Raw genomic sequence first — 14,021 nt, 5'->3', positions numbered from 1 at the left:
GTCACGCAATTCCATGTAACGAATCTCACTTTTTGGTTGACTTAAGAAAAAGACGTGTGTTCTGGAAGAACCTAACTCCAAAGTTAACTGAAGGAGAACAAATTTAACTAGAGAAATCGATTTCTAGCTCCAAAACAAAAACCCAACCTTCTAATTAAATTCAAGCTTTCTTGAACAGACAAAACTTAAAGATTCCCATAAGGACTATATATTCTAAGATTGGCATTTAAAGATTTTTTTTAAGTCACTTAGGAAAGAAAAAAAATCAGTCCCATTAATCCACATCCCATAAAACTGCAACAACCATATTCAGTTACTGACTAGCAGCATGTACTTATATTAGGTTCCACTACTGACATGTATTCCATTGAAAGGTATGAAAAATACTGCTCACTTCACAAATGATTAAGATGTTTATTATGTTTAACCTAAACCTCATGTCCATCTTTCCAAGAAAACTCTCATACTCTAGAAAACCACCACTTAACCAAGCTGGAACTATGGGGGAAATGTTTCCAGACCTACATGCTGTTTATTAAAACAATTTGAATTAATCTTTTCTGGGGTATTCATTCTATCCGAGTTCTCTGACTTACACACACAGTCTGATAACAAACTTGTCGAGCCCCCAAGAAGTGAACATCTGGGGTAAGTACTTACTGAACCACTGCTGACTTCTGTGAACCTGTCCTGTTTCTACCTGGTTAGGAAGGTAAACCAGGTACTTGGCTCTGAAGGCTTCTTGGCTTTTCATGAAGCAAGTGATAAATATTCACAAGCCAAAGACCCAGGAGCTATGTATCCTTGTATTCACTTCTCTGGCTCCAGAATCAACATTCTAACTCATTTCCAACTTTAAATGTTTTCCAAAATGGTGGCTGTGACTTGCCTTTCCCTGGATATTTCCAAATGGAGTAATAGAGTAAATAAATGATGGCACATTAGCATCAATCCTAAATGACTCTCCCACAGCAGAATTGCAGGATCTAGAACACCTAGATCCAGCCTATCTTTCTGCCTCCACCCCTTGCCCCACACTGTCTGATACCTTGAAGTATTATAAAACACAAACGGAGAACAAACTATCTGGGCAACAGAAACAAATCTTCTTCCCACTGGAGTTGGCACTCTGGGTTAGTAAGAGGTGTGCACAGCCTCGGCATCTCAGCCATGTATTTCCAACCTTGAAATGAAATCCAGTTGAAGGCCATGAAGACACAGGGAGAGGGGGCGTGGAGACTGCTCTGAGCGCAGACCTGTGCAGGAGAGCTGGGAGACACAGTGATGATTTAAAAGATCACACACAAAAGCTTTAATTCAGTGAGAGAGATGGAATTCAGTTTTATTTCGTCCTCTCTGAAACTTCCATTTACACCACGGCCTCGTCTATCAAAGAGGAGGAGGAAGAGGAGAAAAACACTCTGCCCGTCACCACAGAACTCAAGTATCAGGTACTCATTCCTAACAGGCGGCGGGGTATTTGTTGCTCCAGTTTTTTTGGCTCTGAGAGAGCAGACATTCAGTACCAGTGTAGTGAGGAACCACTGGCAAACTGCTGGAAATGTCTTCTGGGTGGAATCAGTGTGCCATTTCATAAAGTGCTTCTGGAGTTAAAATTCTTGTTGAGCTGTCAAAAGTGCCCACACTTTTGCAACACAGAGGATAAAAGAATCCCAATGGGTGTGTCACTGAGTCCTTCCTAGCTGGGTCCTGATCTTGGCACTGCTGCTTTAGCCGCCCAGGCGCTGGCCCTCACCCCAGGCAAAGCCTCCTGGCCGCTCTTCAGGTAGTGGATTATAATTTGGATCTTCATCTGGTGTATCAAAAATAGCCTTCCTAAAAGACAGGCAACAGATGTAATTTGTCCCAGGGTCATCTTAGGTCTTAAATTCTACTCCGAGATCAAAAAGATCCCATAGCGTGTCCACCAATGGATAAGCACTTTGTCTGCCTACCAATGAAACAGTTCGCCTATTTTGAAGGTATTCAAAATTACTGCACATTTACATTAGCTTTTACCTCCTTTACTAATTTTTACTACAAAAGCAATATATGGAATCGTAGAGAAAACAGGAAACATATGGGCAAGACATCCTCAATCCCCAGAGATAATTATGTTGGTGTTTTCAATATTCTTCCAAAATGTTTACATATGAAATTTTACAAAAGTTAGATCGCACATGTTAAGAAGTACTTCAGAGCCAGTGGGACAATATAAGCATCAAAGTAAACAACAATGTTAAGGAATTATGAGCCATGAATAAAATGAGAAACCATGGATTCTTGCAGATATAAATGAACTCAAATTTTATAAGAAAAAGGATGTTTTCCATAGTCTCAAAGTACCTCTTCACAAAATATTTAATGACAAAGGAGAAAAAAAAAGTAACTTTGCCGTGGAGAAGCCCTGCAGATACCTTAATCAAGTAATCAAAATTAGCACCACTCTGGCAAATTTAACAAACTGCAACCCTGTGCCAGCAGGCTGCAATTAGAATGCAGTATCACTTCTCTGATGTTCCTGCAAAGGACGAAAAACCTGAACCTCCATGTGAGGAAAAATCAGACAAACCCAAATTGAGAGATGTTCTTCAAAAATGGGCTTACAATTTTCAAAAATGTGAATGTCATGAGGGTCAAAGCAAAACTGAGAAGCTGCTCCAAACTGAAGGAGACCAAACAGACATGACAACGAAGCGCAACACCTGAATCTGAGCTGCATTCTTGTGCTATAAAAAAATCCGGACAACTTCCCTAAGTGGAATTGGGTCTGAGGATTAACGTTTCTTTCCAGACTTTGACTATGTAGAAGAAAATACACATTAAAGGGGATCATGGGGCAGCAGGTTAACAATTCACTTTCAAACACTTAAGGGAAAAAAGTCCTTTGTACTGTCTTGCAAGTTTCTGCAAGTCTGAAACTGTTTTGAAATTTTAGGAAAAAAAAAAAAGGAAAACAATGAGACACCATTTTACAGCTAAAAATCTAGCAAAAGGTAAATACAACTTCTCCCACATTTTATGAAAATGTAGGGAAATGGACACATGGTGCTGGTGGAAATGTAAACCTGAGTATCCATTCCAGATGGCAGTCTGGTGATAAACCAAACGGCTATCCTACTTGCAGGAATTTATCCTTTGAAAACAATCACGGAAGTGCGCAAAGGATGTGCCACGACATGGGCTACATGGATGTGTAGCTCAAGGATGTTCACCACTCCAATCATGGAGGGAAGAACAGGAAGGATGTCAGTGTCCAGTGAGGGATTCCTAAATCGTGTTCCATTCATACTGGGGGTTTCATGCAGCTGTTTTAATTTTTGTCAGAAATTTATGATGGAAAAATGATTATATGATACATTAGAAAGCTATGAGATAGCATTTTTTAAAAAGTTTACAGACAGTAAAAGACTGATGAATACATATCAAAAAGTGCATCAAATCCCACCACTGTTGTATCTACGTGGTGGGGTTATGGAGGATTTTACTTTCTTCTTTCAGTTATTCTACAACCAACATTTTATAAGAACTCACATTTTATCCCTTAAGTGAACTCTTCATAATGCAGTACACCCCAAGGACACAAAATTCTGGCATAGAAGGAGGTGCTATGAATCAAAGTTCTACCCTCAGGACACCGAGGTATGGAAAAAGGAGAAGGGGTTGTTTAAAATCACACAGCTGGCTGGCAGAACAAACAGCCTATGTTTGGTTTCTAGCCGAGAGCTGTTTCTACTCTACTCTACTTCACTGCTTCCCTCTACCACCTGTTTGGAAGACCAGACATTCCACCTTTAGAAACCCTTCTTTAGCCAGCTTTTTGCCACCTTGCTACTTCACATTTCTAAACTAAGACAGCAGGCTACGTGGAACCAGCAGGCTCCTCCCGGGGCCAGGAGGTGCTGGTGGTCATGTGGGACAACAATCACCACGTTACCCTCAGGACACCCTGAACCTCTGGCCACAACTCTGGCTCTTCCCACCCAATCTGAATGCTCCCCAATGGCAGCCAGATTGCTCAATCTGTAAATATTTACTGGCCTGAACTATGTGTGCTGGGAGCTTTGGGAGCCCCAAGAAAACAAGATCCGGGACCCTGTCCTGGTTTATCTGCAAGAAATACATAACCTGGTGTTGAATACTCACAAAATAGATGGTGTTTTCAAAATTCTTATTCCGCCAGGTTGATTGGGAAATACATCTTCCAAGAAAAAATATATGTGTCCAACTGCAATACCTAGAGTCAACCAGAAATAAAGGCTGAGGGAGAGGATTAGAATTTTGATTGCAGGTATCTGTACCAATGGAACATCTTTCTACATAGGAAGAAATGTCAATATACTGGGACTCCCTGGCAGCTCAGCTGGTAATATATTTTTTAAAAAGTTGAAAATGAACTTTATAGTCCTTGAGCATATAACTATCAAACAATCCTACAATAACTATATATGAAGGCCAGACAGAATTAATATGACAAGTATGACAAAATAAGTTTGTAAGTAAAATAATAGAAAAAGTACTGCCAAGAATCTTACCCAAGAGGTCCACAATGATTGAGTTCCCCAACAACAAGGAAAAGCCCATGAGCACCCAGGGTAGAAAGGGGGCCTGGAAATTCAGAAGGCCGAAGAAGTTCATGCGGACATACGGGTTCCTTCGGCTCCACACGTAGACAAGCATTATTGTAAAGGCCTGGCCTAAGAAAACTAAGCTCACAAACAAACCAAAAAGCTAGTGGTTGACATTAAGGAAAATAGCAACATAAGTGTTAACAGGGAAGACTGGGCAAGAGAACTACGGATTGTATTCTAACACAAGTTTGAATTAGGAAAGGCAAGCAGTCGTTACATGTTTGGGGCGAGGCTGGGGGGGGGGGGAAGGGGGGATAGCCTAAAAATAATTATCCAGAGTGATCAGGCAAAAACCTGCTTAGGTACCTGGATTGTTGCTACTTCAAATTAATATTCTGCTTTCATGAAGTTCTTGCTTCTTTGGAATATATGTTAATACTTTGGTCAGTTATTACATGAAAGCTCATTCACCATGAGGACTCTTAAAAGTGAAATAAAGGCAGCTGGGGCAAAACCATCTTGTCAGACAGGGCTCCATTTAAGTTTGGTGACAACTATTATTATTGACATTTATTAAAAAAAACCCCACAACTATCAGTTTTGATGGTGACCAAATAAATGTCCCACCAACTTAGTTTAAAACTGAAGAATACCTGGGGAGTCCCTGGCAGTCTAGCGGTTTTGACTCCATGCTTTCACTGACGAGGGCCTGGGTGCATTCCCTGGTCAGGGACCTGGGATTCCACTAGCCCCGTGGCACAGCCGGAAAAAAAGAAAAGTGAAGTACACCACCAACCAGAATACATCTAAGATTTCTAATAGTAACCCAACTGGGTTAAAGTCTCTCAGACTTGCTCGCAGTGGAAAAACACCCTGTGCAACCTCTAGGCTTAGACAAGCTGTTACATAAAGCGGGCTGTAAAATAAACAGGAGCCTGAAGCTAAAATGGAGGGGGAGGGGGTGGCGCGGGCGCAGAGAGTTGAGACATTCACTCCCAGTCTCTAGCCTCTAGTGCACTTCGGGAGACAGGTGAAAAGCTTTAGGAGAGGGAGTTCTTTAGTATTTTCCTGTATTTGTTCTATTCGTCGAAGGATACGGTCATTAAGAATCCACCAAAAAGGAACATAAATACAAAGTCTGCTGTCCGACCTCGGAAAGAGCCTTCTTCTAGCATTCGACAGTAACGATATCTTAAGTTCCAAGTTAAGAAAATGTTAAGTACACAAAAATGAAGAAAGTGAAATTGAATGTATCACCTAAGTACACTTGGACTCCCGTTATTTGTGAGAAGTCAAGACTTTGTTTCTGTAAGAGTGTTCGTGAGTGGTATTATTGTTACTTCTCTTTTTCCAGGCATTCTAGGCAATGGCTCTGTGTTTTACAAAAACCGTTCCTGATTGGGAAACGAAGCCAGACGCCACATAAAAATGCTTCAAATCTGTACTGTCTTCCCATGTTCAGCCACACCACAATCTACACCATCCTTGCTTTTTCACAACCTAACTTGGTGGAAATCCCCATCAAGAAGCCTCATGTGATAATCTGCTTTTTTAAGGCCAGGTAGTTAAGCATTTCTATACTTCAGTCAACAAGGAGGCATTTCAATGAAAAAATTTAATTATTAGAAACTTACCAGAATGATGTATCGTAGAGAAGACACAGGAATCCATCCCAGGGCAGGAAGCCTATTACCCCTACAAGGCTCTTTGGCTACTACAAATAAGCTGAACTGCAAATTCCCCCCTTCATCCAGGGGGTTGGGGCGCAGGAGAAATGCCCTGCCCGGTGGCCCCAATTACCATCTGACGACAGCAAAACCCTTCCTCTTTTTCAACAAACTGGAACATGGTGAGCCTGGCAGACAAAACACTGTCTTTCCAGCCGGCAGAACCAGCAACTGAGATCCAAGTAGATCTCAAGTTCTCCATCCCCCATGAACCCACTTCCAGGTTGGGCTTTATCACTTGGGACCCCTTGGTGTTATTTTGTAAGAACACCTCAATTAAATCACTCTGGTTTTCCTTAATCAGATCTGTAAGTGGCGCATGGACAGAAATGTAAACATTTTATAATTAAATACCTCCCATTTGAATAAACAGTGACCTACAAACACCCTCAAAACATTACTAACTGACCAACTATTCTGTGTATCACTGAGCCAATAGCCAGAAGTTACAGGTGAGATGGTAGCAAAAACAGCAGAGTTAATTGTTTCAAACTTAATACTGTATTTCCTAAGTAAAACTAAAGTTTCTATGCTAACCCCACTTAGTAAAGGATACAGAAAAATCATGTTAAATAAAAAATTGAATCCAACTGGCCCAAAAAACAAGAAATTGGTGATTAGCCTCCATATCTGTTAAAAAAAAAAAAAATCAAGAGAAAGACCGATTAAGTAAAACATACCAGGAAACATTTTCATATTAAGACAAGAGATAGCCTATGACTACAATGGTTGAAAGGCCACAAATAGGTGATTCTATTTTCTAAACTCAAAAGTGAGACACACAATCTGACACTGAATTTTTGTGCCGCTTCAGTGAAAGTCTGAAAGATATCACTTGCCCCTGGAAAGTTCTAAGCCTGACAGGACAGAAAACTTACAATTGTGATTGTATTAAAAAAAAAATACAAAAATCCATACCATATGGTCAGGCAAATGATGGGAAAAGTGTGATGGCCCAAGACTAGGTTAATCTGCAGACTAGGAAACAGAGCTTTAATATATGTAGTATCACAATCTAATGAACAATCTCAAGATACCAAAGGAAATTACAGGATCTAACAGCAATTGTTTCTATATTAGCCATCAGAAACATCCAGAGTAAAGAGTAATTCTAAAGCAAATACTCGAGTACTAGCCTGAACAGATAGCCAACTCACTACAAATAAAGATGTAATACTGTAATAATTAGTTTAACTGGTAGATATGCACTTATTTTCAAACCCTGATATACTCTTCCCCACCCAAATCATCCACGCCTGCAATAAGAACTACTCACAATGATAGAACATTTAACATTTAAAGTGTTTTAAAATATTATCTCATGTGATTTTAATTATCCTGTGAGATGAGGAGGCTGGCAATACCATCCCCATTTCACACATGATGTAACTAAGAGACTTGGATGATTTTTAAATGGCCTGCCTAACATCACACCGCTTGTATAGGGAGGCTCTGAACTCAAACCTAGAACTCCTAATTTCACACATGGTGTGAAGAGTTTAACCTCAGGCAAAATCAAACCGTGTTTGTTTGGATCGAGCTAAAGCTCCCAGTGAAGGCCTTGTGAGTGCAGAAGGAAGAAGGCAGTGATAAGGGTTCACGGGACTCCTTTACGATCATTAAATTCTTAAGAATTGCTAACTATTAAAGTTGAAACAACTCAGAATTGTTTACTGCATACTAATTGCATCCAGGATTGTAGAGTCCTCAACCTTGTGACACAGGCATATAAACAAGTGCAAGTATGAGATGAGAGATATAAAAAAAAGTATTTACAGATACTCTAGGGACACAAAGGAGGATGAATCCGAGAAGGCTACACAAAAACTGCATACTGAAAGACAAGCTGGAGCTCAACGGGTACAAAGTGAATGAAACACCTCTGTGACAGAGGAACAGCAGGTGTAGAAACAGAATTACTGGCTTTTGGGTCTCTCTTACTTCGACTATGGCCAATATGATGATCCTAGAACAAAAAAATGCATCCCTCTTTAGCATTCTAATTACTGGAAAGGACTGTCTCTCACTGTAATCTAATAAACTGGCGTTTTCTTAGATGTCAGTCTTTGTGAGGATGATGTGATACCTGGGAGATGGGTTAGAGCACTCATTGAGTTTCTGAACTGGATCACAGGGATAACACCAAGGTGGTGACTGTGCCACATGGTGCTGGATGGACTACATATGGACACCTTCTCTGACTCTCCCTGGACAACTAGCGGATCCAGTCTCCTCTCAATCTATACTACTAAATGTGAACCAGTGATTCCTAAATATAGGAACTGGACGCATCAAATCAAAACCATACAGGCAACTTTATAGCACAGCCTTGGTGATTCTGATTTGGTATATGCTGAGGATCTTGAGAATATCTTTAAAAGTTCCAGGCTGCAGAATCATTGCTTTGTACTCCCCCACTGCCCCCCAACACTTATAATCAAATATTCCCACTGAGTTATTTGAGATAGTATATGGCAGGATTAGCTACTTAAAAGTAAGAAAAACAAGTTTAAAAACGGCAACATTAAATGGCAGTTGTGATGGGCCACTTACTTGAAAGTGTTTAAAGATTAATTCAGGATTGAAGTACAACTGAAAAGGTGTGATCAGTTCCAACTGCTGAAATAGAAAAACAACTTATTGAAGCAAGTCAATCAAGAAACAAAATATCATCATTTACTACAAAAGACTGGTAGTTCTCGCAATTTCCCACTCTCAGTCACTTAGACTGAATTATTTAAGGTTTACTTCTTAAGCTGGAGGAAGGTTGGTAAAGAGTTCTCTAGAACTGGCACAATTCTTTGCGTTCCCCAATACCTAACACAAAATAAAAGTCTGTTGTTTCAATAGCTGAGGCTGATGTGAAGGTATGGCAGGCAGGTGGTAATGTCTTAAATTCAGGGCAAGGAAGACCAGCTGCTAGGATTATGCCCAATACATGGGCATCACCTAAAACAACTGTGTGAAGCAACAGAATTCACTCGAACCAAGACTCAATACCCTGCCACTGTGAGGGCTGAGTACTTCCAGCCAACCTCTGTAAGTCTCCTTATTTCAAGACTTTTCCCGCTCAACAACTTTCATCTTTCTATCTTCAACGTCTACGTTTCTCCACTAAGCGGACCTTCCTCCCAGTAGTCACAAAGGATCATTTTGTGGATCTGAGAACACCATCAGAGTTCTCAGACACGTTTCCTGGGTGGGCGGCTCCCGCAGCCCTGACTTGGTACAGGTCCTGCCTTTATGTCTCAGAAACTGACCCGCAGTCCTGATCCTCCACCCCTTATGGAACAGCACCTCTTTTTCTGGATCACTGGATAGTACTTACGGGGCGATGCTGAACCCCAGAGTGAGCCCTGTACGCCTCCACCCACCCTTGAGACCAACCACTCTGAGGTTCCCCAAGGCCCAAACCCCAGTTTCCCGAGGACCCGGGCATATCCAGTACAACTCATGAGAAGCTGGCGCTGCAGCTGCTCACCACAGCGGCGGTGGTGAGGACGCAGGCGGTGGTATAGGCACGGCTGACCGGTGGGATCTGCAGGTACTCCAGCCGGAGGCTCTGGTACGCCATCTTCCCCACCGCCGCCGGCCCCCCCACCCCCCACTTCCCCTTCCGCCAGTCCATCCCAGCGGCGGGGCGGGATCAGGGCGGAACCAGAGCGGGGCCCTCCCCGTTACGCTGCTATCCAATCAGCGCTGATCAACCGTCCAGCCACCAACCGCTAGAGCCCGAAGAAAAGCACATCCGCCAATCACGAGTTGCGTTTCCGCGGCGGCCCAGCCTAACTTCTCCACCCACCAACGTCTCGGGGAAGGGAGTGAATACCGATTCCTTCTGCCAATCCCTGCCGGCCACAGCTAGCTTTCCCGCCCGGCTCTTTTCCGTCACCAATCTAGGTGGCCCCCTCCCCGGACAGTCGGCCAATTAGGAGCGCGGTGGTATCCTGCCCTTGCTGTCGTTCGCTAAAGCAGAGAGCGGTCAGAATCTGGGGGAGTCAACCGCGCCGCCTATCTCTGGCAGCCTGCGGTGGTTTAAAGGAGGTGGCGGGAAGCTGGTGTTTGGTCGAATTCATCTCTCTTATAGTCGCTTGGGTAAGTGCCACGGGGCTGCATTTTCTCTGAAGAAAAGCGGGAACAGGTGGCACTCGGTGGGGCGCCATCCCGGGCGCTAGAGCGGCCTGATGGAGCAGCGTCTCCAGCGGGCCACTAACCTCCACCCTGAAGGCCCCGGCATGCAGCGGGGGCGCGGGGCCTGTCGGGAGCCACTTCTCAAGCCGGAAGTAGTTCCTGCCCGGAGGTTTCTGGAGCTTCGGCTCCTCAACTCGCTGAGGTGACCTGTGTACTTCCCGCGTATCACCTGTAATATCGGTTGAAGCCTTACTCATCCTGCCCTCAGGAAATCTAAGGCTTGCAGAGAAGATAGGCTTGTGATAATAGTAACCTAAAGCAGGACTTGGGGTCGCAAAGAGTAGGTCACGACTGAGCGACTTGAACTGAACTGAAAGCAGAACTTGATCAGTTCCCGAAGAGAGGCCCTGTTGGTTTAAGGCGGATGTTTTAGTTTGGAGGCTTGTTTAGGATTGGGTAGAGCTCATGAAAAGCAGTCCAGTATTGGTAGAAACTGCTGAAGCAAGAGTTTCAGAGAATCTTGCTGTAACAAATTGTTGGCGAGATTCCCTAGAATAGGAAATGGCAACACACTCCAGTATTCTTGCCTGGAAAATTCCATGGACAGAGGCTCCTGGCGGCCTGCAGTCTATGGGAGCTAAAGAGTCAGACACGGGGAGAGCACGCACGCCACGCATCCCAGTAGAGTTCATCAGTCTTTGGCTGGGGGTTTCATAATGAACAATCCAACCATTTGGACAATGAAAATATTATTCTGGTCTAGAATAGTAGAGTCATGCTAATGTAAACAGTAAGTTGTTGGGTGGGGCAAGGAGACTCTTTGGTAGTTTCAGTCCTCAGTGTTCAACCTGTGTGTGTGTATGGGTGGGGCAGGGGGGTTGATGTTTTTGGTTTTCAAGAAACAACGCTGTAAAACCATTTCACCCGATTGGCAAAAATTAGAAGCGTTAATTACTTCACTTATGCTTATGTAAGGCATCTGGTTCCATCACTTCATGGGAAATAAATGGGGAAACAGTGGAAACAGTTTCAGACTTTATTTTGGGGGGGCTCCAAAATCACCGCAGATGGTGATTGCAGCCATGAAATTAAGAGACACTTACTCCTTGGAAGGAAAGTTATGACCAACATAGAGAGCATATTCAAAAGCAGAGACATTACTTTGCCAACAAAGGTCTGTCTAGTCAAGGCTATGGTTTTTCCAGTGGTCATGTGTGGATGTGAGAGTTAGACTGTGAAGAAAGCTGAGCGCTGAAGAATTGATGCTTTTAAACTGTGGTGTTGGAGAAGACTCTTGAGAGTCCCTTGGACTGCAAGGAGATCCAACCAGTCCATCCTGAAGGAGACCAGTCTTGGGTGTTCATTGGAAGGACTGATGCTGAGGCTGAAACTCCAATACTTTGGCCATCTCATGCGAAGAGTTGACTCACTGGAAAAGACTCTGATGCTGGGAGGGATTGAGGGCAGGAGGAGAAGGGGACGACCGAGGATGAGATGGCTGGATGGCATCGCCGACTCGATGCACATGAGTTTGGGTGAACTCCAGGAGTTGGTGATGGACAGGGAGGCCTGGTGTGCTGTGATTCATGGGGTTGCAAAGAGTCAGACACGACTGAGCCAATGAACTGAATTAAACTGAAGGTACTTAAAGGAGGACAGTGGTTAGTAAAGGTCAGATGATGAAGGTCCTTGTAAGCCATATGAAAAATTTAAAAAATGATCCTGAAGGCATAGGGAAATGTTGAGGAAGTTAAAATCCTGTTAATCCACAGAATCCTCTCCACAAGACAAAGAAGAGAAAGCAGTTCTGTTACTGAATAAGCATATCCAGATTATAATGCATTAGAGATAATCTGTAAATGGCATTACAGAGATACAAATTCTACCCTATTTATACTGTTAAGCTATTACTACCATTCTGTTTTTAGCCATTACATAAATTATCAAGATTAACAGCACAGTCTTATAAAAAGATTTGACAGAACCACTTGCTTCAGATTCTTTGATAAGGTTCATCCTAAATTTGCCTGGTAATTGAGGTAGCCATTTGTTTTAACTAATTTGTCTGCAGGAATAATGAAACTTCTTTTATTTCTATGACAAGTATCTGGTTACAGCCCAAAAAAGGTCCCTAGGTTAAACACCCACAGTGACAGGGAGATAGGAATGCTATTTTCTTAGATGTTTACATTTGAAAGGAATGACTCCCAGACCCTTAAGAAAATGCCAGGGTTGTAAAGCTTACTGGAGGCTTCCTCACCTTCTACTGGTATTTTTTCAGATGGCAAGATTGGAAGGACAGGGAGTTGAGGACATTGGCAAAGGAGTGGTTGACTTGATAGATCGTGAAGCCTAAAGTGCAGCAGGGGAAGTGAAGTGGGAGAGACTAAAAAGAGAGGCTCAGAGGGCTGAAAGTCTTGAAGATTAAGATATAATATGAATATAGGAATGAGTGTTGGAAGACTAGCATATGAGGTTGTGGTCAAAAAGTAGGAGAGTTGGGGAGAGAAGTTACAAATGTCAATACCCAGGTCGCTAAAAGAGTGGAGATGAAGGTCTGAAAAAGGGGAGATGAAGAACTGAGTTTCTAGGGCATTGGTTATATCATCCATATAAATCTGAACATTTACATGGGGTGATAACAATTCAGAAGGCTGAGCCACGGGCCAGAATCCTCAGTAACTGAGAGGTGAGGGAAATGGACAAAGAGGAGGAAGAAGGGAGGTGATAGGCTGATGAGACTCTCAGAGAGGCAGGATTTGTATCCTGTTGTGGATGTGTGAGGCTGGAAGTAGCATCAAGTATCAAGGAACATAAACTTTATAGTTTTTGTTTGCTGTTTGTTTTGTTTGTTTTGCTGTCTATAATGTAATTTGTTACTTTTTTTAAACAAATGAAAATTTTTCTTACTACGTTTGCAGGTTGTTCACAGTCAAAATTAACAAAGCAAAAAACAAAACTAAACACCAAGATGTCTGTTGATCCAATGACCTATGAGGCCCAGTTCTTTGGCTTCACACCGCAGACTTGCATGCTTAGGATCTACATTGCCTTTCAAGACTACCTGTTTGAAGTGATGCAGGCTGTTGAACAGGTTATTCTAAAGAAGCTGGATGGCATCCCAGACTGTGCGATTAGCCCAGTCCAGATTCGCAAGTGCACAGAAAAGTTTCTTTGCTTCATGAAAGGACGTTTTGATAACCTTTTTGGCAAAATGGAGCAGCTCTTCTTACAGTTGATTTTGCGGATTCCCCCAAACGTCTTGCTTCCAGAAGATAAATCTCAGGAGACACATTCTTACAGTGAGGAAGAATTCCACTTTCTCCAAAAAGAAATTGAACAGTTACAGAAGAAGTATAAGACTGAATTGTGCACTAAGCAGGCCCTTCTTGCAGAATTAGAAGAGCAAAAAATCGTTCAGGCCAAACTCAAACAGACATTGTCTTTGTTTGATGAACTTGAAAACGTTGGCAGAGACCATGGGGCTAGTGATTTTAGGGAGGGCTTGGTGTTCCTGATCCAGAACTCCAGAAAACTCCAGACTATCAGAGAGAATGTGGAAAGGGAAAGCAAACGATTGAAAATATCTTGA

The 14,021-nt window shown here is 42.7% G+C and overlaps 2 protein-coding genes across 4 annotated transcripts; one reads left to right on the top strand and one right to left on the bottom strand.

The window, feature by feature from the left end:
• Positions 1 to 1,297: 1,297 nt before the first annotated feature.
• DERL2 (derlin 2) lies at positions 1,298 to 9,905 on the bottom strand. Of its 2 annotated transcripts, none has more exons than XM_052657937.1 (7): positions 9,780 to 9,905; positions 8,852 to 8,917; positions 6,855 to 6,928; positions 5,669 to 5,762; positions 4,536 to 4,731; positions 4,147 to 4,237; positions 1,298 to 1,836 (listed from the first exon to the last, which is right to left on the bottom strand). In XM_052657937.1, the coding sequence occupies exons 1-7, from the start codon at positions 9,870 to 9,872 to the stop codon at positions 1,731 to 1,733; spliced, it is 720 nt and encodes a 239-aa protein (XP_052513897.1). In that variant the 5' UTR covers positions 9,873 to 9,905; the 3' UTR covers positions 1,298 to 1,730. The 2 variants fall into 2 exon arrangements, with proteins under 2 accessions (XP_052513897.1, XP_052513898.1); XM_052657938.1 differs by having other exon boundaries at positions 8,852 to 8,914; positions 9,780 to 9,884.
• Positions 9,906 to 10,318: 413 nt separating this feature from the next.
• MIS12 (MIS12 kinetochore complex component) lies at positions 10,319 to 14,021 on the top strand. 2 transcript variants are annotated; one of them, XM_052658668.1, is made up of 2 exons: positions 10,319 to 10,393; positions 13,351 to 14,021. In XM_052658668.1, the coding sequence occupies exon 2, from the start codon at positions 13,401 to 13,403 to the stop codon at positions 14,019 to 14,021; it is 621 nt and encodes a 206-aa protein (XP_052514628.1). In that variant the 5' UTR covers positions 10,319 to 10,393; positions 13,351 to 13,400. The 2 variants fall into 2 exon arrangements, with proteins under 2 accessions (XP_052514628.1, XP_052514629.1); XM_052658669.1 differs by lacking the exon at positions 10,319 to 10,393 and adding an exon at positions 10,585 to 10,631.

The sequence above is a fragment of the Budorcas taxicolor genome, chromosome 19 (assembly GCF_023091745.1).
Source record: "Budorcas taxicolor isolate Tak-1 chromosome 19, Takin1.1, whole genome shotgun sequence".
NCBI lineage: Eukaryota > Metazoa > Chordata > Mammalia > Artiodactyla > Bovidae > Budorcas > Budorcas taxicolor.
Note: the sequence above shows the minus strand (reverse complement) of the source record. Positions and strands in the feature narration are given on the sequence as shown.

Coding starts and splice junctions, on each gene's coding strand:
- DERL2 (XM_052657937.1), bottom strand. CDS start 9,872: ATGGCGTACCAGAGCCTCCGGCTGGAGTACCTGCAGATCCCACCGGTC. Junction 8,918..9,779: donor TCCTCACCACCGCCGCTGTG/GTGAGCAGCTGC, acceptor TTTCTATTTCAG/CAGTTGGAACTGATCACACC. Junction 1,837..4,146: donor TTGAAAACACCATCTATTTT/GTGAGTATTCAA, acceptor CCTGTCTTTTAG/GAAGGCTATTTTTGATACAC.
- MIS12 (XM_052658668.1), top strand. CDS start 13,401: ATGTCTGTTGATCCAATGACCTATGAGGCCCAGTTCTTTGGCTTCACA.